The sequence below is a fragment of the Chiloscyllium punctatum genome, chromosome 10 (genome assembly GCF_047496795.1).
Source record: "Chiloscyllium punctatum isolate Juve2018m chromosome 10, sChiPun1.3, whole genome shotgun sequence".
NCBI classification, from domain to species: domain Eukaryota; kingdom Metazoa; phylum Chordata; class Chondrichthyes; order Orectolobiformes; family Hemiscylliidae; genus Chiloscyllium; species Chiloscyllium punctatum.
This window is the reverse complement of record NC_092748.1, coordinates 15,012,908-15,040,023: the sequence shown is the minus strand read 5'-3', so window position 1 is coordinate 15,040,023 and position 27,116 is coordinate 15,012,908. Positions and strand designations below refer to the sequence as shown.

Sequence of the window (27,116 nt, the reverse complement as noted above, 5' to 3'; positions counted from 1 at the left end):
TCCACAGTGCTTGGCTTCAGCACGAGGCGTTTGAGGCTGGGAGACCACTCTGCAATTACCTCAAGGGCAGATGTCCCCACTGAGGCCAAGCTGGGCCAAAACAACTCACGTCAGGCCGCCAAGAAATCACCACACCGGGCTGCCGAGAGAACGCAATGCTAGGCCAAGATGCCATGCCGAGTCCATGCTGAGGCCAGGAGTCTGAGACTATGACTTCAGGACATCACAGAGAAGAATAGAAGAAGAAGGAACACCAAGTAGAGAAAAGAAGAAGAAAAAAAAGATGATATGGATGAGCTCAGGCTGAGAAGTCTTAGTCCACCGCCATCTTGAACTGAATTGAGCAAATTAACCTACCAACTCTCTCTTATCCACAACACCTCTGAAATTACCTCACAAGCTACTTAAGAATATTAAAACTCTTATGAAAGCTATACTCCATGTAAACTGCAGTGGTTCAGTGAGATGGATCATCACCATCACAAGGGCAATGCCCATCTCCTATGACTGAACAAAGAAAATAATTTTACAGGTTGTTAAAGCAGAGTCTAAACTGGACTCATGTCATGTCTTTGGGGTCCTGAAGGGAAAGGTGACCAGCCCCCAAGTCACCGCCCACGTAGGTACCAACGACTTAGGTAGAAAGAGGGATAGAAATGCAAGGCAGAATTTCAGGGAACTAGGGTGGAAGCTGAGAGTGAGATCAAACAGAGTTGTTAGTTATCACTGGATTATTACACATGCCACATGATAGTGAGTTGAAGAACAAGGAGAGATATCAGCTGATCATGAGGGTGCAGGGATGATGCAGGAGGGAAGGTTTCAGGTTTATGGATAATTGGGGCTCATTTTGGGAAAGATGGGACCTCTACAAACAAAACAGTCTTCACTTGAACCAGAGAGAGATACTAATATCCTGGGTGGGAAATTTGCATAGTGCTATTCAGATGGGTTTAAACTAGCTCAGTCGGGGGGTGGGAACCTGTGTTGTAGTTCCAGTACACAGGTGGATGAGAGCAGGGAGGACATGGACAGGATGTCACGGTCACAGGAATGTGCTGGTAGACAGTAAGCTGGTTTGAAATGAGTCTACTTCAACGCCAGGAGTATCCGGAATCAGGAAGGTGAGGTTCCAGCATAGATAGGTACCTGGGACTTCGATATTGTGGCCATTTCAGTCTCACACTCCTCAGGGATACAATCACCTATGTGCAGGACAGAGGGTTGGACATCTGCCTGATCAGCCTGGACCAGGAGAAAGCCTTTAACAGGATATCACACAGTTATATGAGAGATGTTCTCTCCAAAATGGGCTTTGGAGAGGGAATCTGCAACTGGATCAGACTGCTCTACACCAACATTGTCAGTGCAGTCTCAATCAATGGGTGGGAATCAAATAGCTTTCCAGTCAGATCTGTAGTCAGGCAGGGCTGCCCTCTCTCCTGCCTTGTTTGTGTGCTGTATAGAGCCATTTGCCGAGTCCATCAGGAAGGATGTGAACCTGAGAGGGGTGACTATTCCTGGCAGCGGGGGCCTGCAGGTTAAGGCCTCCCTGTACATGGATGACGTTGCGGTTTTCTGCTCGGATCCGCTGTCCGTGCGCAGACTCCTGTGCATATGTGACCAGTTCAAATGGGCCTCGGGGGCCAAGGTAAACCAAGGCAAGAGCGAGGCCATACTCTTCGGGAACTGGGCCGACCAATCCTCGATCCGCTTCACCGTCAGGACCGACCACCTGAAGGTGCTGGATATTTGGTTCGGGGGGGCTGGGGCATGCACCAAGTCTTGGGAGAAGCGTATCAGCAAAGTGAGGCAGAAACTGGGCAGATGGAAGCTACGGTCGCTTCCATCACGGAAGAAAACCTGGTCATCAGGTGTGAGGCAATGTCATTGCTGTCAGACGTGGCACAGGTCTGGCCTATTCCCAGAACCTGTGCCACTGCAGTCACCCAGGCCATCTTCCAAATTATATGGAGATCAAAGATGGACCGGGTCCAAAAGGACTCAATGTATAAAGATCTGGGCAACGGGGGAGAAAATACATCCAATGCCAACCTCACCCTGATGGCCACCTTTGTGTGTGGCTGCATCAAGCTGTATGTGGATCCCTGGTACGCAAACAGGTTCTACCTGTCCCCGATGTTGTGAAGGATGGGCCTGGCCTCACTGCCGCAGAACGCTCCGGGTAGTTGGACTGTTCCATATCACCTGTCCTTCATGGAGAAGTTTATGAAGAAAAACACCTTTGACCACAATTCCATCAGGAAGTGGTCAGCACGTAGTGTCCTTGAGACACTTTGGGAAAAGAAGAGGGCAGATCCTATTGAGCGGTTCCCTGAGCAGACTGTCAAAGTCATTTGGCAGAATGCCTCATCACCAGAACCTTCCAACAAGCACCAAGACGTGGCTTGGCTGGTGGTGAGAAGGGCTCTGCCTGTGAGATCCTTTATGCCGCATGGACTCTCTCCCGCACCGCATGCTGCCCTCGAAGTGGCTGTGGGGGGGAACGAGACTGTCATACACCTCCTTCTGGAATGTGCCTATGCAGAAGAAGTCTGGAGAGGAAAGCAGTGGTGTTTGTCGAGGTTCGTCCCGAGCAGCTCCGTGACGCAGGACTCCATGCTCTCTGGTCTGTTCCCCGGGACGCACACCGAGACAAACATCAACTGTGCCTGGAGGATCATCAACTCGATGAAGGACGCTCTCTGAGTGGTCCGAAACCTGTTGATCTTCCAGCTAAAGAAGTTGACCCTGACTGAATGTTGCAAACTGGCACATTCCAAGGTCCAGGACTACGTGTTGAGGGACACGCTGAAGCTTGGGGTAGCTGCCGCCAAGGCGCGGTAGGGAAAGACCACCTTGTAACGTCTGCCTGCCTAAGCACAGGGATCCGACGCAGTAAGGGGGCCCCGCTGACCCCCCCCTCCCCCCGCTAAATATGTGGATAGTAATCATACAGACCTGTATATATGAATGATTACTCTGTCTCTGTATGCCAAGAAATGGAATGTTTACGTATGTATGGCATGACCAATTGTACAGATCATCAAAAATATTTTATGAATAAAGTATATTTTTGAAATAAAAAAAATGTTGTGGCCATTTCAAAGACTTGGATAGAGAAGGGTCAGGAATGGATTTTGCAGATTCCAGGGTTTAGATCTTTCATTAGGATCAGGGAAAGTGGTAAAAGAGACAGAGGTTGACTTTGTTAGTCAAGGATGGGAAAACAGTGGCTGACAGAACTTTTGACAAGGACACGTCTACTGAGGTGGCATGGGCTGAGGTTAGAAACAGGAGAGGAGAGGTCACACTGCTGGTTTTTTTTTAAATAGGCCTCCTCAAAGTTCCAGGAATGTGGAGGAGAGGATTGGCAAATCCTGGGGCAGGAGTGAAAGGAACTGGGTGGTGATTATGGAGGACTTTAACTTCCCAACATTGACAGGAAATGCAATAACTCTAGTACGTTGGGTGGATCAGTTTTTGTCCAATGTATGCAGGAGGGTTTCCTGACATAGTGTGTCGAAGGGCCGACAAGAGGGGAGGCCACACTGTATCTGGTACTTGGTAATGATTTAGTGATAGGTGAGCATTTTGGAGAGAGTGACCATAATTCAGTTACGTTTAGTTTAGCGATGGAAAAGGATAGGTACATGCCACATGGCAAGAGTTATAGATGGGGGAAGGACAATTATAATGCAATTAGACAAGACTTAGGGGGTGTAGAATGGGGTAGCAAATTGCAGGAGGGGATGGGGACAATAAAAATGTGGAGCTGGTTTAAGGAACAAATATTGTGTGTCTTTGATAGATATGCCCCTGTCAGGCAAGGAGGAAGTGATAAGGTAAGGGAACCGTAGTTTACTGAAGAAATTGTATCTCTTGTTAAGAGGTTTATGTGACATTGAGGCAAGATGGTTCAGATGAGGCGATGGAGAGTTAAAGAGTAGCTAGGAAGGATTTAAAGAGACAGTTAAGCAAAGCAAAGAGGGGACATGAGCAGTCTTTCATAGCAAGCAGAATAAAGGAAAACCCTAAAGCTTTCTATAGATATGTGAGGAATAAAAGGATGACTCGGGTAGAAATAGGGCCAGTCAAAGACAGGAGTGGGAAGTTGTGTGTGACCCTCGGACATCAGAGAGGTGCTCAACAAATATTTCTCATCTGTTTTCACTCAGGAAAAGGAGAATATGGTCGAGGAGAAAACTGAGATACGGGCTATTAGACTAGAAAGGATTGAGGTTCTTACAGCGGAGGTGTTACCAATTCTAGAAGGTATGAAAGTAGACAAGTCCCCTGGGCCAGATGGGATTTTTCCGAGAATTGTCTGGGAAGCTAGGAAGGAGATGGCCGAGCCTTTGGCCTTGATCTTTGAGTTGTCATTGTCTACAGGTTTAGTACCAGAGGACTGGAGGATTGCAGATGTTGTGCCCTTGTTCAAGAAGGGCAGGAGAGATGACCCAGATAATTATAGACCAGTGAGCTTCAGTTGTAAGGAAAGTTTTGGAAAGGATTATAAGAGATAGGATTTATAATCATCAAGCAAACAACAACTTGATTGGAAATAGTCAACAGCAAGTCGTGTCTCATAAACCTCTGAGTTTTTTTTTAAGAAGGTGACCAAGCATGTGCATGAGGGTAGGGCAGTTGACGTGGTATACATGGACTACAGTATAGTCTTTGATAAGGTTCCACATGGTAAGCTGTTGGAGAAAATGTGGAGGCATGGGATTGAAGGTGATTTAGCAGTTTGGATTAGAAACTGGCTTTCTGTAAGAAGGCAATGAGTGGTGGTTGATGGATAACATTCAGCCTGGAGTCTGATTAGTAATGGTGTGCCACAAGGATCTGTTTTGGGACCATTGCTGTTTGTCATTTGTATAAACGACTTGGACGCAGGCATTGATACAGGGGTTAGTAAGTTTGCAGATGATAGTAAAAGAGTGGCGGATAGTATGGAAGAATGTAGCAGGTTGCAGGGAGACTTGAATAAACTGCAGAATCGGGCTGAAAGGTGGCAAATGGAGCTCAATGCAGATAACTGTGAGGTGATTCACTTTGGGAAGAATAACAGGAAGGCAGAATACTGGGTCAATGGAAAGATTCTTGGTAGTGTGGATATGCAGAGGGATTTGGTGTCCATGTACATAGATCCCTGAAAGTTGTCAGCCAGGTTGTTAAGAAGGCATACAGTTTGTTAGGTTTTATTGGTAAAGGGATTGAGTTCCAGAGCTGCAACTGTGCAAAACACTGGTGCAGCCGCACTTGGAATAGTGTGTGCAGTTCTGGTCGCCCCATTACAGGAAGGATGTGGAAGCATTGGAAAAGGTGCAGAGGAGATTTACCAGGATGTTGTCTGGTCTGGAGAGAATGTTTTATGAGGAAAGGTTGAGGGACTTGGGTCTGTTCTCATTGGAGAGAAGGCAGCTAAGAGGGGATTTAATAGAGACATACAAGATGATCAGAGGATTAGATAGGGTGGACAGTGACAGGCTTTTTCCTCATCTTCTTGTAAGAGGGGGCACAGCTGCAAATTGAGGGGTGATAGATTTAAGACAGATATTAGAGGCAGGTTCTTCACTCAGAGTGGTATGGGTGTGGAATGCATTGTCTGCCAACGCAATTAACTTAGCCACATTAGGGGCATTTAAATAGCCCTTGGATAAGCATATGGATGATGATTGGATAGTGTCACGTGATAGGCTTAGATTAGTTCACAGGCCAGTGAAACATCGAGGACTGAAGGGCCTGTTCTGCGCTGTATTGTTTTATGTTCTAAAATTCACCCAAATTCAAAGACCCAGCAGAGATTACTGGTTAACTATTCGAAGCAGGAATTCCAGACAATCCCCTCCAAATCCACCTTCCCAAGAGTACAAATGCTAACACAAACTATAATAGGTGAACATTGCCCTATCTAAAATCAGCTAAACCTGATTCTCTCCAATGAGTAAACATGACACATTGTTGCTTGTAGGCAGGCCAAACACCTTGTGACTCAAACAGGAGGGTCACTTGACAAAGGACTGTCGGGAGGAAAAGAGCTGCAACCTGTGCGGGGAGGCGGGCCACATGTACAAGGCCTGCCCAAGACGAGGAGCCGCCACCTACGCACAGATGGCCGGAGGTGGCAACACGAGCCGCGGACCGACAAAGTCCAACGAGGTACCGCGAATCAGCAAAGGAACGGTGCCTGGAGGCACCCAGAAGGAAGGGAAGGTTGTAGAGGAGCAGGTGGCAGACAGCGGGGAGATGCAGCAGCCAACCCAAGCTCCTGCAAGACAGACGGAGGAAATGGAAGAGGAGGGATCAAAGGAGGCAGAGCAGTGGATTATCGTTAAAAACAGGAAAAGGAAACCTCTCGAGGGCCCCAAAGCCACCAAGCGAAGGGGGAAGAGACACCTCCAAGAGGAGGATACAGGCAGCTCCTCCGAGGGTGAGGACGGGCGCAAGAAGGGTCGCCTCCGGAGGAAGAGGCAGAGCGCCGTGGGGAGAAAGGAGGGCAACACCGCCCAAGAAGGAAAAGACGATCCCTCTGAGGGGATGGGTGAAGGCCTCCCCCTACCCGGTGAGAACCAAGGGGTACCCACTGGCCCACAGCTCCAGGGAACTGGGAGCAGCGTCCCAGTGACAGCCCTGCTGTCAGATGGAGAACGGGGCGATGCGGACCCTGGGTCTGACACGATGACACCAGAGCGGGGAAATGACTCCAGCGTGGAGCCGGACAACTACCTCAGCCCTGGGAAGGTCCAGCAGTTTGCTGTCACCACGGGGATGCACGCAGCTACCCCACTGGAGCAAGACCAGAAGAAAATGGACACTGGTAACCCCGTAAACTGTTAAAATGGGGTTTAAAATTGCCAGCATAAATGTGCGTAGCATTAAAGCGGCTACGCGATGTGTTTCAACGCTGGCCTTCCTGGCCAACGTCAAAGCCGATATCCTGTTTCTGCAGGAGTGTGGGATACCGCACCTCAGCAGTTACAGGAGATGGTCGAGCTTGTGGGCCCACGGGCCGTCAGTGTGGTCGGGGGGCAACGATAGCCGCGCCTCCGGCCTGGGTATCCTGTTGCGGGGAGGCAACTTCACCATCTCCGAGGTTAAGGAGGTGGTGGGCGGGCGCCTCCTTGTCGTGGACGTCAAATACAGAAACGCTCCCGTGAGACTAATCAACGTGTACGCCCCAGTGGGTAAGAGTGAACGGTTGGCCATCCTGCAACAGCTTCCACTGCTGCTGGCTACGTCCAGGCCGGTCATTCTGGCCGGAGACTTCAACTGCATCATTGATGCTGATGGATGATCCGGCGGGGGGGACAGTAAACCGGACGCTACGTCCAGGGCCCTGATGGAAACGGTCAAAGACGCCAAGCTGCACGACGTCTTCAGCGCCCCTGCAGATGGAGCGCAGCGTAGATACACCTGGTCACGGGCAGACGGGTCTATCCGCTCAAGGATAGATTACCTGTTTGTGTCCCGAACGCTCTCGGTCAGATCCACCGACGTCAAGCCGGTGTTCTTCTCTGACCACTGCCTCCTGCTGGCCGACTGTCACCTACAGGACGAACAGCGGGCGGGCAAGGGAACGTGGAAACTGAACACTAAGCTGTTGACCTCGGGAAACATCGAAGAGCTCAAGAGGGATTACGCAGGTTGGAGAACCGTGAAGCCCCTCTTTGAGTCTCCAGCGGACTGGTGGGAAACGGTAAAAGGGAACATCAAGAGATTCTTTATCCTCAAAGGTGTCCAGGAGGCGAGAGAGAGGCGGGGAAAACTGTCCCAGCTCCAGGAAAGTATGCAGAACCTGCTCCTGCTGCAGACGATGGGGGTGGATGTCACGGAGGACCTCAAGGAGGTGAAGGGCCAGCAAGCCTCGCTCTTTGCCTCGGAGGCCTCCAGGATAATCTTCCGGTCCAGGGTCCGCTCGGTGGAGCAGGACGAGACGTGCTCACGTTTCTTCTTCCAGAAGGTGCACAAAGAGAGCTCCGTGCTCAGCAGCCTGAAGAAAGAAGATGGCTCGGTAACGTCATCTCAGGCTGACGTCATGAGGATCAGCAAATCCTTCTACGCCAGCCTGTATGACTCGAAGCCGACCGACAGCGCGGCCTCCCAGTCGTTCCTGTCCTCTATCACGGAGGTCCTAGATGACGGAACACGAGAGAGGCTGGACCAGCCGCTATCTCTGGATGAACTGACCAAGGCCCTCGAGTCCTTCGAAAAGAATAAAACTCCCGGAAGCGACGGCTTACCGGTCGAGGTTTATTCCGCTCTTTGGGACTTGATCGGCCAGGACCTGCTGGAGGTGTATGTCAGTATGCTCCGGGCAGGTACCATGAGTGAATCCATGAGGAAAGGCATCATCACCCTCGTCTACAAGCGGAAGGGGGAGAGGGAGGAAATTAGAAATTGGAGACCGATCTCACTGTTAAATGCAGACTACAAAATCCTGTCAAAGGTCATCGCCAACCGGGTCAGGTCTGCTCTGGGATCGGTGATCCACCCGGACCAAACCTGTGCTGTACCGGGCAGGAAGATCTCTGAGAGTCTCGCACTCCTCAGGGATACGATCGCCTACGTGCAGGACAGGGGGGTGGACACCTGCCTCATCAGCCTGGACCAGGAGAAAGCCTTTGACAGGATATCGCATACATATATGAGGGATGTCCTCTCCAAAATGGGCTTTGGGGAGGGAATCGGAAATTGGATCAGACTGCTCTACACCAACATTGTCAGTGCAGTCTCAATCAATGGGTGGGAATCAGATAGCTTCCCTGTAAGATCTGGAGTCAGGCAGGGATGCCCCCTCTCACCCGCCTTGTTTGTGTGTTGCATAGAGCCATTTGCCGAATCCATCAGGAAGGATGCGAGCCTGAGAGGGGTGACTATTCCTGGCAGCGGGGGCCTGCAGGTTAAGGCCTCCCTGTACATGGATGACGTCGCTGTTTTCTGCTCGGATCCGCTGTCCGTGCACAGACTCGTGTGCATCTGCGACCAGTTCGAACGGGCCTCGGGGGCCAAGGTAAACCGAGGCAAGAGCGAGGCCATGCTCTTCGGGAACTGGGCCGACCAATCCTCTATCCCCTTCACCGTCAGGACTGACCACCTGAAGGTGCTGGGTATTTGGTTCGGGGGGGCTGGGGCGTGCGCCAAGACCTGGGAGGAGCGGATCAGGAAGATGAGACAGAAACTAGGCAGATGGGGGCAACGGTCACTCTCCATCGCGGGAAAAAACCTGGTCATCAGGTGTGAGGTCCTCTCAGTATTGCTATATGTGGCACAGGTCTGGCCTATCCCCAGGACCTGTGCCGCCGCAGTCACCCGGGCCATCTTCCAATTCATTTGGAGATCAAAGATGGACTGGGTCCGAAGAGACTCAATGTACAAAGACCGGTGCAATGGGGGAAAAAACACGCCCAATGCCACCCTCACCCTGATGGCCACCTTTGTGTGTGGCTGCATCAAGCTGTGCGTGGATCCCCGGTACGCAAACACCAAGTGTCACTACGTACTGAGGTTCTACCTGTCCCCGGTGTTGCGAAGGATGGGCCTGGCCTCGCTGCCGCGGAACGCTCCGAGTAGTTGGACCGTTCCGTATCACCTGTCCTTCGTGGAGAAATTTATGAGGAAAAACACCTTTGACCACAAGTCCATCAGGAAGTGGTCAGCACGTAGCGTCCTTGAGACCCTTCGGGAAAAGGAGAGGGCGGATCCTGTCGAGCGGTTCCCTGAGCAGACTGTCAAAGCCATTTGGCAGAATGCCTCATCGCCAGAACATTCCAACAAGCACCAAGACGTGGCTTGGCTGGTGGTGAGAAGGGCTCTGCCTGTGAGATCCTTTATGCACGCCCGGACTCTCTGCCGCACCGCACGCTGCCCTCGAAGTGGCTGCGGGGGGGACGAGACTGTCACACACCTCCTTCTGGAATGTGCCTATGCAGAGGAAGTCTGGAGAGGAATGCAGTGGTGCTTGTCGAGGTTCATCCCGAGCAGCGCCGTGACGCGGGACTCCGTGCTCTACGGCCTGTTCCCCGGGACTCACACCGAGACGAACATTAACTGCGCCTGGAGGATCATCAACTCGGTGAAGGACGCTCTCTGGGCGGTCCGAAACCTGTTGATCTTCCAGCTGAAGGAGTTGACCCCGACCGAGTGTTGCAGACTGGCACATTCCAAGGTCCAAGACTACGTGTTGAGGGACGCGCTGAAGCTTGGGGCAGCTGCCGCCAAGGCGCGGTGGGGAAAGACCACCGTGTAAGATCGGCCTGCCGAAAGAAGAACAGGGGGCCCATACAGACGTTTTTTTGGGCTCTGCTGATGCCTCAGCCAAATATATGTATATATACAAGATTGAAAAAATGCACAGGATTGTAAAGGACAAGAATAAAGTCGAATCTGTGTTTGTAAATATGGACATATGTATGGCATGATCCAATGTACAGACCATCAAATCATTTATGAATAAAGTATATTTTTGAAATAAAAAAAAAACACCTTGTGACTCATGCATTTATTCATGGACTCAAAGGGTCACTATGCAGACCATGGAGCCAGCACCCTAAGGACTCACTGCAACTCCCTGTTAGAATCAAATTGTTCTTAATAAATATAATAGCAGTGGATGAAAACATCAGCACGCTTACTCATTCCTGTTTTAAACTAATTCAGGGACTCCCATCAATGGCACAAATAACTTCAAACACGTTGGTTGTCTGAAACCAAGGTGCACAGCATTCCAGGTTCAGTACCATGAAACTCACTGATCTTGAGAGAGAAATGGGAGCTTCAAGAGTTGACTTCAATTGGCTTTAACACACTCCAAAATCACTGAGATCCTGAGGAGATATTATCTGTTGATAATAATTAACGTAAACTCACAAAACGTGAAAATTTATCTGCAGAAGGAAATGTACACTTAAACACACATCTCACACTGTGTACACACACGCAGACACACACACACACACACACAGGCTTGTGCATAAAAAGGTTTTGCTCAGCTCAACAAGACTGTGGGATCAGTCTTGAAACTCAGCCAGAGTGATGGTTAGACAACTGCCAGCTAACATGAATTCAAACAACTTCACTCCCGCAAACGGAGGTAACATTTACTCACTGCCTTTCAGTGCAGAGGGCGTGACTTCAATTTCCCCCGTGATGGGCTGGAAAGCTGCAAGTTGAGCTGCCAGCTCACTCTCAAAGGTGTCAGGACTCTGCCTGTCCATCAGGCTGCCATTGGCCACTTCATCTACACGATGCATCTCTTGCTCTTCATACACTGCCACAAGCTGTGGGACAAGCAAACAAAAGGCCAAAGGATATTAGTGTACACTTTCACAGTCATCCAACAACGTACACGTACATTGAACTTAAACACTTAAAAGCACTAAGTGCAGCAAGTTGACACAGTTGATGACCATCTCCAAGCCAATTTGTGTAGCTTTCAAGCTTTCTGCCAGCAACTCCTGATTTCTTTCAGAACTAAATGCTTCCTGAGTAATACAGCATGAGAAAATGGAAGGATAGGCGGCCATTGACCTGATGTACGTATTAAAGTTGTTCCTTTTATAATCATGTGTCTCCTTATATTTCTGCATTTGGGCCAGAGTTAACTTAGTTGGTAGAGACTGTCAGCAAATGCAAATTCAGCCCTCACTTGAGACAGAGAGTGAGAGTAAGTGAGAGAATGTGTAACAGCCAAACAGCAAGCAAGAGAGAAAGAGAACAATTAAAGGAGTGGTATCGAAGGAGGGACTAGGGAAGAGGTTGAAAGGGAGCAGAGGAAGTGAGAAGGGAGATGTGAGAGAAGGTGAGGGGCAGTGGGGATGCAGAGGAGAGTGTGGAAATGGTCAGGAACGAGGGGAGAGATCCGGTAGATTGAGAGAGTTGAGCATTTTTTTGTACTGGTTCTCTGTTGGCAACGTGAAAATGAAGTCTCTTCAATTTGGTGGTTAGTAGTTGAGGCCACACCCATTCTCAGCCCAGAAGTGCGAAGAGGAGGGATGGAAGAAAGAGTGCAGAAGTGAACAGAAGAATGATGGAGGCCAGTTAACTGAGTTGGCTGGATGGCTCGGTTGCAATGCAGAGTGACACCAACAGCATGGGTTCAATTCCCACACCAGCTAAGGTTTACAAAAATGTCCCAGCTCCTCAATCTGAGCCTTCGCTGGAGTTGTGGTGGCCTTCAGGTTAAACCACCACCAGTTAACTCTTTCTGATGACAGAGTAGCTCTATGAAACAATGGAAATTTCACCATTACCTACAAATGACTTAAGTTATAATATTTGGATATATAATTTAAAAATAGAACTTTCCATCTGAACAGCCATCTGTATAAGCTCCATAAATTATATTGAAACATATCATTAAGTACATATAAAAAGTAGTTCGCCCATGCTCCAACTACAGTAATCAGTTGTCCCTGGGTTGAACTCTGTCTGTTGGGAAAACATTACTGAGTTATTGCTTAAGGAATAATGCTTGGAATAAATTTCAATTATGAGAAAACCAAATAGTCCAAAGATAAACTGTTCAAGAAACCTGAATTCTAACGCAGTGTTCAGGTGTAATTTCAAGATGAACTCAATTGATATGGCTTTCAAAGCAATGTTCTGCCTGTTTTGTACATTTTCATTTTAAATTTAATCATTCCATGTTACAGGACGATTTTCAGTGCTGACGTTTGACACAAAATTCTACCAAGGAGCCCCACAAGAGTAAACCTAAAATCAGTTCTTCCCCAGTTTCTCCCTCCATTTCTCTTTTTACCTTCACTTCATGATTCCAGAGTGAAATTCATTTTTTTCCCCAAAAGAGACATAATTGTACCTTGTTTATGAAGTACAATTTGACAGGTGATTTCCAAAACAGAACTCAAAGATGATCAATTACTTTTGAGGAGGAGCAAAATTGGGATACACAGTTGATTCAGGTCTAATCAATTTCCCAAGACACTAAGCAAACTTGGGGGCTTCTTGGCAAGTCAATACAAAAGTACATGTAAAGTAGACTAGACAATGTATGGAGTGCGCATAGCTGAGATAGAGCCCCTTTAAAATAACAGTAATATAGGCTTAACAGTCCCATTGCAATGAGGGTACAGAATGAACAATTTTGGAATTTCTGTCACATGTATTCCAGCATTCTATTGATGAGCCCGTACTAACATTTTACAGGGTAGCAGATCTCCAATTCCAATCACTTTCTGTATGAAGTCTTACAAATGTCTACACAGTGGTTACAGTTCATTCTCATGGAGACTTACACTGCAACAACTTGCGTTTATATATTGCTTGTAACTTAGTAAAATGGCATAGGGCACTCTGCAGGACCACACTTCTTATTAAATGTACTTCAACACCAAGTTTTACAAGAAAAACACAAGTCAAGTGGCTGAAAGTGGTGTTCTGCTGTAAGGACTATCTTAAAGGAAGCGCCAGAGGTAGTAGAGAATTTTAAGGAGGGAATTCCAGAACAGAGGGGCTAATTAGCTGGCCACCAATAGTGAAGTGGTGTCCGTCAAAGTTGAGTGCAAGTTAGTTTCCTGATGAAGGGCTTTTGGCCCGAAACGTCGATTTTACTGCTCCTGAGATGCTGCCTGAACTGCTGTGCTCTTCCAGCACCACTAATCCAGAATCTGGTTTCCAGCATCTGCAGTCATTGTTTTTACCTAGGTTCAGAGGACTACCTAAATCATGGGATGGAAGTGGATTAACATAAAATAAATTTAGAGTGGGCTATATCTGCTTTTTGCCACTTCTGCACGCAAACAATAATGAAAGAGTAGGGAACACCTTCTTCCCCACACTCCTCAAAAAGCTGCACGTGCTAGGGGAGGAATTGACAATATCAAGAAAATAAAATATAAAAAGATATGGAACCAAGGCAGTAAACAGAGCTAGGAAACACCAGCCTGAACTAAGTAAATGGCAGAATAGGTTTGAGGGACTGAATGCTTCCCTCTTGATTCAATTCAGGTCAAGACTGCTATTGCTGCAAGCCACATGAGCTAAACAGAGCATTGACAGTAAAAACAAAACAAAGTTACATTTTGTTTCAGGTTATCTCAAGATACGTTCATGTCAGAGCTGGAAATCCAACCTCTTGACTCAGAGAAAGATGAGAGCTGAATGTATCAGGAGGAACAAATTAAATTTGTTCATTTAAAACAGTATCTGGAACAGTGGCAGTCTAATACCTTGTACTACAATGAAATAAAAATGAACTGGACAAATGCCTTGGTATAGGCATTCATCAAATGCTTTACAAAATATTACATTTTCTGTCTTAGGATACAGATATGTTCACTGCAGAAAGTAACTGGTCAAAGTTAAACCTGGTTAGATTCGAGTCCAGGAGTTTTGGATGCGTAAAGAGAAGCTCTTTATACTTTAATGACTTAGCAATGGATACTTGCCTCAATTGGTTGATTAAAGTGAGGGAAGACAATGCAAATTGATTCGTGGGAAAGAAGCAGTCGCAAATCAATGTAATAATGCTTCTTGTTCTGAGTGTCAATTTTGTTACAGCTCTTTTTCTCTTGGGACATTCCCAGCTTTCCAGAAAAGCTAATGGCCATCCCTCAAATCTGCCAGAGCTCCCTCAATACAGTTCCTCAAGGATCCATCAAGTTGGGTTTAAATTCTGAAACCCAGCTACAAAGCAATTGAAAATTTAGATCAAAGCTTCGCTAACAAAGCCCACACATAATAATAACAGCAGCAACAACAACACACGACAATGTTAGAAGGTTTATTCAACTGACGTGATGCATAAATGTGCAGCCACATTGAGTTTATTTTGCATTTGGGAAGTTTGAGAGACCACGGTGAAAAATCATTATGTTTGACAGGGCAAGTTGCAGACTAGGCTTTCATCAGCTTGTCACATAGGCTTCTTTTTCAAGTACTTAACTTTAAGTGCTGCTGCTCCAGACATCTTCCAGGAGTATTTTTTTTAACAAAAGGACAAATAGTTCCTTATAGTACTTATCTAAAATAAACCAATTGTGTTGTACGCCCATGCATAGGAAGACTAGCTCCTGGCCTTCTCTTATGCTTTTTGAATTCGCCTTTGGAAAACCAAACCATCCTATGTGCTAAAACCGGCACCATGGAATCACTCATTTCATCCTCCCCGCCACCAGTGACCAACAGTCAAATTACCATAATACACCCGTTAGGATACACAGCTGACTGCATATTTTCTCCCAGTCCCAATTCATGCTGACTTAACATTGAATAATGTGTAATGCTAAAAATATGTCTTTGTTAAAAAACAAATTACTGAATACGGAGTCCTACATCAAAGACAATGTGAGGATGGAAGGAAAGTCAGAAAGAAAGTATTAAGTGCTTTCAAAAATATCAAGTTGAGTGGTGACCAACGTTCGTCATCGTCGTTGTTGTACAGACCTGAGGTCTATGCATGACACCAGTTTCTGGAACTGGAATCCATTCAACAACCTAAATGATGTGCAAAGAGCTTCCCAGCAGCTGCACAGATTAGACAGAATATTGGAAGCAACCTAGAAGCAGCTTTTCAAATTATAACAGGGTTTTGACAGAGTGGACACAAGGAGAATCTTTTCCTCTTTTGGGGAGGAACAAAGCTCTATTGGCCACCAATGAAAGGTGGCCATTAGGAAGTCAATAGAGAATTCAGAAAAATCATCCTTACCCAAGGACTGTGGAGAATGTGGAACCTACTACCATTGAAGTCATTGAAGCAAATAATATTGATGCATTTAAGGGAAGCTAAGCAGGCAGATGATGGAGAAGGGTAGACAGGGTTACTATGCTTGATTTAGGTAAAGAATATGGAGACAGTTTGAGTGAGATGTTAACCCCACCAGCATGGGCTGTGAGGCTGAACTATCTGATACTTTTCTGTATATCATATCCAATTCTGCGAGTGTAGTTACTGCTATATAAATCATAACAGCCAAATTATACACAATTCCCACAAACAACAATGGGATAAATGCCTAATTAAATCTTTTTGTAATGCTAATTAGAGGATAAATATTATTGAAGTTTGTTCTTATCTTTGAAAAATGCAATTGAAGACCAGGCATGGGGGACAGAGAGGATTGTGGCGGGGGTGGGGGGCGGGGGGGGGGGGCAGCATTGAGATCCAATGATTAGGTCTTTTGGGGGCCCACTGTGTTCAGGTTAGGGGCCTGGGTTAGGAGTAGCACACAGAAACCCATAATATGTCTGTCCTTGCCCTTACCTGCACTTTCTCACTATTGCATTGAAATGACAGTCTACATAGCATGCTCAATGCTCAACTTTGTGGTGTATTTGAGTGAATTTCATACCCTTGTGACATCCCAGAAATGTTTACAGTCCAGAAAGGACATTGTGAAGTGTTAGTGCTACTGTAAAGAAGGAAACATAACAGTGACTTTCAGCAGCTCCTACTTTGATGTGCATGAAGAGATTTTAAAGACGGCCTGCCATTATTTTGCGTAGGCAGTATCTTTCACCATTCATAGAGGTTACTCTCTCCTGTTCACAATTCCAGTGGCTGTGGGTTTACTCACCTTCACCCCATCAATAAAGAAAAAGGAGGGGTTTAAGGATCTTGGAGTAAAAGGGGTCATTGTCATCAGAAAGAGGGAAGATGAATCATATGATGAGCATATGCCAATCTAGCTGCTGCTAACAATGAAAATGGCTTGCGTTAGTTTTGTCTCCAATTTCTGTTCCTTTGGGCAACTAGCTAGCCTCCCATTAAGTCCTCCCTTTCCCAACAATAAAGGTTTGGGGTCCAAAAACGTTTTGCAAGGGTGCAGAAACTAATATGCATGCCGTAGACTTGGAAATACCATTACATTATTGGTACTATCTGGACAAATGTTACCAACATACACAAAAGCAATATTATGCAAAAATGAATGCATTCAGCTCTGACTGTGATTTATGTGCATCTGTGTGGATTACAAATTTGAAAACACGCAGCATCATTAATACAAAGTACACTCAATCACACTCCTCAGCGCATCAAGCTTGTCTGCTTTCATTCCAATTTTATGCTAAAAAATTCAGCAGGACTGCAATTTTCAAGGCAGCAACAAATAGTTTGGATTCCATAAATCTTCTGAAACAAGATAAAAAAAAACAGCAGATTTAAAAAAAAACACATATGGAAATATGACTGGGAGGAATTTGATATAAATTTCCAGCCAGAAACATTCCTCAGAGCTTGACACATTTTTCTGACAGACAGCAATAACAACTTGCATCTTTATAGCCCCACTACCATAATAAAACATCCACGCCAATTCTCCAAAGCTGGTACTAAGTCATCTATAGAGATATTAGAACGGGCGACTAAAAGCTTAGCTAAAGGAGCACATTTTAAGGACCATCTTAAAGGATGCGAGAGTTGTACAAAGGTAGGGAGGCAGGGAGGTTTGCGGTTATGAATTCCAGAGCCAAGTGAATGGACAGCTGAATGCATGGCTGCTGAGACAGATCTCTTAAGTGTAGGGTTTGGAAGAGTTTAGATATCCAATTGAATGATGCCATTGAGGGATTTTAATACAAGAGTGAGAACTTTGAATTGAATTGTCAGAAGATTGGGAGCCAACTTAAGCCCAGCAAGCATATGGGTTGGGGTGGAAAGTGCAACATGTTGGTAAGGGTTCATTTCATAAGAAACTATTGCAATAACAAAAAATAAATGATTATTAATCATGAGGCTACTACCTTGCACATCAATTTGCTACGCAGCGTGTCCAAAAGCCCTAACATTTCCCATTCACTCAGAGATTGATTAGCCAGACAATGAGGAGGCACACATTCCACAGCTCTCTTGCAGCCAGGATGTCTGGTGGTTTAACACAGTGTTTCAAAGCTCTTCATTGTAGCCCCAGTCACGCTGTCACTGGCTCTGTACTGAATCCAGTCATGAGACTTCAACTTCCAGGCTGCTGTGTGTGTGTCCGGAGGGCTGCTGACTCTCAAACCACATTCTTCTTCTGTCCCTCAATCATGCATCTAAATAACAATGCTGATTTACACGAGGTTCTAGTGTTTCATTTTATTTTATCAATTACCTAGCAGAAAAGACCCTTTGAAAATTTCCACAGTAGTGTTATTACAGGACACATTAAGTAAGACCACAAAGCCCTGGAACATTTTGTTATTTTAAAGGCACACAATAAAAGTAAGTTGCTTTCAGACTAATTGATCTCTGGACAAATGGAAAATAAATCCTCCCTGAAGAGTTATCCAGAACTTCAACGTATATCATGGATCGAGCCACCTATGAATCAATTAGTTTTCAAAGAAAGGATCAACTGTCCATCAAACCTCAGATCATACCAAAATAATTTACAGGTGCAGTGTAGGAAATGCAGCAGCCAATGTTCACACAGCATGATCCCATAAACAATGATGAGATAATGACTAGATAATCAGTTTCAATGACTTTGGTTGAAAGATAAACATTGACCAGGATAACAGGGAAAACTCATTTTCAAATAGCATCTACTAAGATCCACGTTGACCCAGGAGACCTCTAAACAAATAGCATCCTTCCTCAATACTGCACTGTTCAATTCTCTGGAGTGGGACGTGAACCATGATCATCTGGTTGGGGTGCACAACTGCTACGATCTGCACCAAGGAGATGTCAAGCTGTCCCTTCTATTATAGTCCACATGGTAAAAGCGTCAATTTTGGTGCTGCACCACGTTGTCTCAGAAAAAAAATCCACGATCAAAACACTAGAATGAAGCAAGCAAGCCAGTCAGTGCTCCGACAAGATGACTTATTAAATAAGCTATTGTACTCAGTTGTCCGGGGTTTGCTCCAGACAACGTCATGAAGTCTTAAGGCTAAGGTAAAGACATAACAAGAGTCAAGTCTCAACACATTTGTTTACAACAGCCAATAGACATAACAGCCTACATGAGGCGTAAGCCAGTCCTTCATTAGAGTTTTCCCTTCATTATGTCTTTCTTCATGTCATTATGATGTGGGTATGACATCAATGACATTGCGTCCTGCAAACCTGCTCTGTAATTAACTCTTTCCACTACACTCATAACTTTTTGCCTTTTCAGATAGATGAGCTTTTGTAATAGTTCAGGAGTTTTTGTGAAGAATGCAATATTTAGAAAAGACATTAGTTTGCCATGTTTCCCTGTAAATCAATGGGCCTGCTTTCTTGAAATCGATCAAAGAAGCAAAGATTACTATATCAATTGCTACTAATCACTCTCAAACAATGACAATCTCCATGGCACCACATGATGTACTTCCACAGACAACAGACTCAACTATCATACTCATCTCACTACAGAAAGGAGAAAGGTAACTTGGATCGGTGCCAAAACATATTAGAGACAATTAATTTTCATTAAGGAGGAGGAAAAAATGTGGGGCTAGGGGAAGAGAGAACACCATATCCAAATCATCAAATATATTCTGATCCAATAAATTGGAAACAGGAAAATAGAATATTTGTGATTAACTTATACAACTGCTCTCCAATGCAATTGACGCAGTGATAACGTGGGGAGATGCAGTAATGGAAATGAAGGTTGACATCTCCCGCCTCACAGTTAGAATAGCACTGTTGCTGTCAGTTGGCTTATAATGTAGGGGGAAACAATAAAGAAAAATGCCTCATCATTTTTTTTGGGATGTGGGCTTCTTTAACAAGTCAAGTAGTCTTTGGGGGCCTTTCCCTAGAACATTTATGGTCTGCATGATGAAGTTATTTGCACTGCACAGTAAGCTAAGGAGACAATGACTTATAATGTGTTACTTCACGTGTCCAGATTAGAATGATGCGTGACATGTAAGGCAACTTGTAAGCAGTGGGGTTCATGTGCCAGCCACTCTTCTACGTTGTGGAGAACATGGGTTTAGAAGATATATTGTGATTTGATACATTCACATGGCTATGACTTCTTACCAGTCCCAGGAACCTGCATCTAAACAATTGTGCAATTTCCTGCCAGCTGAGGAAGAAGTAGGGAGAGTGGGGGAGAAAAAAAAACAACACTTTTTGCTGCCTCCTTCCTATTCCTGGTTATAATCCAACGATTCCCACATTAAAAAAAAAGAGTTGACAGACAATTGAGAAAAGGCAGAATCGGCCTCTTTTGAAGCGCTTTTTGTCGTCAAATAGCTAACTGGTGACCCCCAAACCAGACTTGGGCAAGCTAGCTACAAACTCCAGTGAAGCCATACACCAAGTTTGGATTGTGGACTGAGTGGAGACAGGACAAAGAAACTGGGGCAATTCCAGTAATGCTTTAAAACATGACCAGGGAAAAGGAGTCTCAAAGAGTTAAATAAAGCAGCCTTAATGAGCTGGTTGGGATATGAAAAACTGTCATCTTATAATGAAAGATAAATCAACGTGACATTACTAATCTTCTAGTGTTTTGATCTAAGAAAATTAAGGAGTAATTGAAGAATGATTTGTTTTCTTTTCCTTCCTGCTTGTGAACTGCACTGCACAGGTTTATATTCACAGTAAGATGAGAGACTAAACCTACATTAATTATCTGCCATTTGACTAACATATAAAATGGCGCCAAAGCTTTTAATTTTACCAATTGGTTTGTTTTTTTTCCCCCAAGAAATAACATTTATGTCATTCTATCTGGTTTTATTTGTTAACATCAAGACTGTTAACTATAAGGAATGGTAGAAGTGGTTTCATTTTCTCTAATATTTTATCGCTCAAGACATTATTCTCTCCACCAATCTTCTCACCTTCCTCATCCCTGTCTAAACAACACTCCTTAACCACAGTTTATAAAAGCAATCTGAACTGGTAATTTTTCTTCCCCCAATTCCCTAACCAACAGACTGACTATGATAGTGAATATCTCCTGTAGTTCTTAGGCCCAAGAGAAAACAATGTATTTGCGGGAATACTGTGCTTGTGAAGATTAAAAGGAGCTTTAATAAGGATATCCAACATTATAAGGGGTTTTGATAGTGTCATGGGGAGAAACAATAAGCAGTGGTAAGTGTGTCAGTAGCCAGTGGACACACTTTTAAGATCATTATCAAAAGAACCGAAGGGGAGGCAAGAAGAAAAAAAATACGTTTAAACAGTAAAAGGCAGTGATGCCGATCGAGAATTTTCAGGACTATGGGAAAAATGTAGGAGTGGATTTAATTGGAAAGCTCTTCAATAGTCTGCACAGACACAATGGACAAATGGCCTTCTAAGATGCTGTAAGATTCTATTATCCTTTCATAACACAATAAGTGACAATAAAATCTATACGTACATGCTTGATTTAAAGTTGCAGTCTGACATTTTCCATGTGCATCACTTGGATTGAAGTCGGGGAAAAATAAAAATGGAACAGGTAGTATATTTGAGGCTCCACCGATCAATTTGAAATGATTTATGGTGCAGTAACACAAAGAATTACAATAAAAATACTTTTGCAAACATATATTTTTACTTTGTACCCTGTTCATCTCCTGGCTCTGGGCAGGTGTGCAACTCTGCTAAATTGGAATTGCTTCCCTCCCCCTCAACTGCAGTTTACAGCAGAGACCAACCGACTCAGTCTCCTGTTTCATCTCCCTCTCCTCCTCCTAGATGTGAACATGTAAAGTTCTGCTTATAAACTTAAACTAAATTCATTGCAAACAGTTGTAGCTCATAACAAACATCCTGAGCAATGTCAAGCAATCTCTCTGGCTCAGAAAATGGACAATCCTGCTTGTGAATTCTTCTTAAAGTTCTTAAATATTGTTTTTTTTGGTTCTCTTCTCTTTTAATCTAATCTTTCTACATTTTATTTGACTCTAATTTATCCTATTTCCTTCTGTCATTCTCTATTTCATAGGAACATAGGATCAGGAGCTTGCTTCTACCAATCTAAAACATGGCCAATCATTTACCTCAACACCATATTCCTGTGATGTCCATTACCCTTGATGTCATTAGAATTCTTTCAATCTGTGTTGAACTTTCTTAATGACTGAACTTCACATCAATCATCTGGTTTAGATAATTCTAGATTCATCATCCAGAGTGAAAATACACCCCATTATCCCAGTCTGAAATGGCTTGGCGTTATTCTTAGTCCCGTAGTGCTAAATTCCACAGCTAAGTTATGGGAAAGGTCCTTTCTGCAGACATCCTGACAAGCCCTCTTAAGAATTCGGTATGTTTCAATTAGAACAACTGTCACACTCCTGAGGATGCAAAGACTCCTGAGGATACCAGGGATTAATTTTGTGTATCATCAATGCACTGTCTTTATGGAAAATATAAACACCCTAAACACTACTAGCTAAGGAGTCAGACTTTTGGTCCCATCGTTCACAAAGGTCCCAGATGCCTTTGCGATGCAATTAACCATGTGTTTGATGGAAAATCTTACCAATGGATCAAATGGCAGAATGCCTTTTCAACTACCAAATTCTGGGCCACAAAGAAACATGTCATCCCCCTACCACTCTGGAGAGAGAACGTAAACAATGCCACTGAAGGAGGTTCACAACTGTATTTGTGCAATTTCCCCACAGTAATATTGTCAACATATTTTCTACTTGTCCCGTGCCATAATAGAACATAGAACAGTACAGCAGAGTACAGGCCCTTCAGCCCTCAATGTTGTGCCAGCCTTTGATTCTACTCTTAAGATCAGACTAACCTACATACCCTTCATTGTACTAACTTCCATGTGTTTACCAAAGAGTTGCTTAAATGTCCCTAATGTATCTGACTCTACTACGACTGCTGGCAGTGCATTCCAAGCACCCACTACTCTCTGTATAAAGAACCTACCTCTGACAACTCCCCTAAACCTTCCTCCAATTATCTTAAAATTGTGCCCCCTCGTGGTAGACATTTCTGCCCTCAACAACTTGCATTACTCTGCAGTCTGTGATATTATAGAAAATTTAAATGATTTACTGTCCAATCACAAATGTAAATCATGTAGAGCATTAACATTACTATCTATCCACTCAATCTATGCCTCTCAAAATCTTGTAGACCTCTATCAAGTCATCTCTTATCCTGCTTCACTTCAATGAGAAAACCCCTAGCTCCCTCAACCTTTCTTCATAAGACATGCCCTCCACACCAGGAAGCATTCTGGCAGATCTACTTTGCACCCTCTCTATAAGAAAGATGTGAAAGCCTTAAAGAAGCGATCACAACTGAACACAATATTTCAAGCGTAGTCTTTCCAGGACTCTATGGAGCTGCAGCACAACCTTGCGGCTCTTAAAATCAATCCTCCACATAATGAAAGCCAACACACCATATGCCTTCTTAACAATCGTATCAACTTGGGTGGCAACTTTGAGGGATCTTTGAGGGACATGGACCCCAAGATCCCTCTGTTCCTCCACACCGCCAAGAATCCTAACTACAACCCTGTATTCTGCATTCTAAGTTGACCTTCCAAAATGAATCACTTCACACTTTCCCAAGATGAATTCCATCTGCCACTTATCAGCATTCTGTCAATGTCCCATTGCAACCTACAACAGCTCTCCACACAATTCACACTCCATCAACTTTCATGTCATCGGCAAACTTACTAACTCACCGTTTCACTTCCTCATCCAAGTCATTTATAAAAAGCACAAAGAGCAGAGGTCACAGAAACAATCTCTGTGGGACACCACTGGTCATCGAGCTCCGGGCTGAAAACTTTCCATCTACTACCATCCTCTGTCTTCTATGGGCCAGCTAATTCTGTATCCAGACGGACATGATACAGGAAGGAGGAGAGTTTAAAAACAATCCTCAGGATATTTAGAACATGAGCAATCTGGAATAGAAACCCTGTTAACTTGTATCAGACCATTCAGTAATTGAAGACAGCAGCACATATCTCCTACCTGCACAAAATAATTTGCAGCCACTATGAACAGGTGGACTGCTGGAGGAGGTTGAGTAGCAGGAGGGGGCAGGGATGGTGGAAGGGATATCACTCTCATGCACAAGCCATGGCATAAAATAAGGCAATCTGATTAGGCATAAATTGTATCTGACAGGGGAATCAAAATGCTGTCAAATGCAATGACACGGCTAAGGCATCTGTTCGTAAAGAGCTTACCCCACTGGCAAGGTGACAAGCAGATGTATAATGCCGTGTGCATGGTAAATTAATTCATTTAGTTATGATAAAAACAAAATCAAAGGCTTCCATTCGACAATTTCCATTTAAAATCTTGTCAATCTCTCAGCGAATCAAGACAGAATGTAACATGGCTGATATTGGGGATTGTTGACACTTTAAATCACCTGTGTTAGTTTACTTAATTTAACATACGCCACATTTAGTTTATTCTCTGGGTGCTTCTGCATTGAGATAGTAATTAATTATGACTTATCAGCATTGTAAGTGACCAATGCAGGCCAGAAACATGCAAATATTTTGTTTTATCACCTGACTTGAATAAGTTCATTCTTGAAAGGAGTTGGCATAATTAATCACAGTCTTAATTAGGTTGGTTTGAAAACAGTCTTTTTGTTTTGCCCACCAAAACAGTTTTGAACTCTACCCCGCTCCAATCCTAGGAAAAAAGACCCTTGCTATTCACTTTATCTATGTCTCTCATGATTTTATAAACGTCTATAAGATCATCCCTCAACATCCTACACACTCCAGTGAAAGAAGTCCCAGCCTGTCCAGCCTATTTTTATAACTCAAATCCTCCATCCCCAGTGACATCTGGTGAATCCTTTCTGAATCCTCTCCAATTTTATAATATCCTTCCTGAAGCAGGGCATCCAGAACTGTACACAGTACTCCAGAAGAGGCCTCACCAATGTCCTGTATAACCTCAACACAATGTCTGAACTCCTGTACTCAAATTCAATAATAGGGTACACTAAGTGATGTTAATATGAGGATACAGTGTCAATGTTCATATTTGGTTACACTGTAGATGATGCCTAGTGATCAATTCTTTTTCACGCTTGCCTCTCTGCCACACCTGACATACTTGTTTATAAATTTTTCCTAAGAGGAGGGGAGGAGAGAGAGAAAAGAACATTGACATTAGAACACTGCTAACCTACCTATCCAGTTGCCATACATCTTCGACCCCAGACAACCAACTGATCCTTTCCAAACAATGAGCACAAAGAACAGAGATGTCTATATTCCCACAATTCACCCACTTTGGAGAGAAAAAAATGTAATTTACTTACATGGATCACAATGCAATTTAGAACACTTTAAATCAATGAAAATGCTTCTCCAATTTTGACAATGTCAATTGTGTCCAATTAGAAAGGATGCATTTACTGTCCTCCGTGACCCCCGAATGAACAGATCAATTAGGTCTCTCCACCAAGTCTCTACCAGTTTTTTTAAAAAATAAAAAGTTATGGCTTCAGTGATTTTGTTTTGAATGTTCCCTTCCACATTCTCACCACCACAGTTCCCATCCTCAAGTTGATTAGCAGTTGGGATGCTGGAGTGGATGTTGCAAAATAAAATCTCTCTGCCACTAGAAGTCTACCATGTCACAATACCAGAGGTCAGTAAACCCAGGTATCATTCAGGTCACTCAATGATGACTTGTGAAGTTCATCGCTTCTTTATTTCCCCAATTAATACGAACCCTTTAACTACATGTCAAGGCTGGATCCAAAATGTAGAGAGTACTCCATTGACCAGAGACTTACAAACGTTGAAGAAATTATTAAAGTACAAGTGAACACTTAACACAAAAGAAGTAGCCCAAAATACTTGAAACAGAAAAAGCTGTTTAGTTTATTGTGGCTGAATTTCACAAAGTAGCGGAGATACATTTATAATTGTTAATATACTCTGATATCCTTGCTGTGAGACATCAGTGCAATTTGCATTCATATCATCTCCATACTAATAGGATCGATTATGACTGATGTATTGCCCTGTCACCAACTTTAAGCTAATCAAATTAAATGGAAGCACACAGATGGAGTGAGCCCATTAAAGTGTGTTGTTTTAATATAAACAGGCATGCAAAAGCGCATCACTGGGATTGAAATAACTAAAAGCCTGTCATAGTCAGGCATCGGGGCCAGCAAAAAAAAACTGACAGCCTGCAGGAGACGACTAACAATCAAGAAAATACAATTTCTTTTGATCGCCATTTCACTGAACGTCAAATGCAATTTATACCATGCACCCATGAATAGATCTCTCAGTCTGGTTGAAGTGGAATCCTGTTATAAGCAATAGATCAGGACGGACAAAAGAAGCTTCTGATGAGACAGCGGCTGTACCATTGGCTATTTGCACAAGTGGCAAAAGTGGGGCTTGGCACCAATCTTCACGCATCAAACCACTGCCAGAAATCCTCTCACAGCACAACTACATAATTTGTCAGCACCGTTGTTTTTATACACTGAAAGTTCACTCCAAAAACCCTTTTATGCTCATGCTTCAACATACACAGCTTTGTATTGTAGCTTTGCATTCAGTTTGAGCTCAAAATTCTAGAACTTTGCAACAACTCATTTCCAAAATTGATAAGTCAGCAAAAAAGATGCACTGTTACATTGAAAAAATAATGACAATAATCACATATCCCAATAACCTAATATTATTGTGCCCTCACTCCCATTCTCATTCTTTTACGGACTTGGTTATAGATTAGACCAGAACAGCTGAAGTTGCAGGGCCAGAAGATTACGCTTTTCAAACATTGCGCAAAGAGGAAGTTGGGCCAATGGCGTAATAAAGAAAACAGATAGCAAGCATGAGTAATATAGTACATTAAAGCAACAAGATTAAACAACAGTAGACAGACTGCTGCTAGTTAGAAGACAATGATAAATATTGTCAAGAAAGGGGGATTCAGAAGATTTGTCAGACCATTGCAATTACAGATCAAATTCTGCTTCCAACGCACCTCAACTTTAAATTTATTCAGCAATGATGCATTACATAACACTAGTAGAAGTTTATGACATTTTGCCAGCAGTATGGCAGACATGATGGGAGGAGTCTGGCTTGGAGGTGATAGCCTACTGGTATTATCACTCGACTATTAGTCCAGAAACTCAACTATTGTTCTGGGGACCTGGGTTTGAATCCTGCCGGAAGAAAGTGAAATCTGCATTCAATAAATATTGGGAATTCAGAGTCTAATGATGACTATGAAACCAC

General features: G+C 44.0%; 1 protein-coding gene across 1 annotated transcript in view; it reads right to left on the bottom strand.

Annotated features, from left to right (window-relative positions):
- LOC140481912 (partitioning defective 3 homolog B-like) overlaps nucleotides 1-27,116 on the bottom strand; it is a 997,517-nt gene that overhangs the window by 691,905 nt on the left and 278,496 nt on the right. Inside the window, exon 4 of the mRNA XM_072578586.1 lies at nucleotides 11,111-11,282. Coding sequence (XP_072434687.1) covers nucleotides 11,111-11,282 — 172 coding nt within the window. The remainder of the gene's footprint in view (nucleotides 1-11,110; nucleotides 11,283-27,116) is intronic.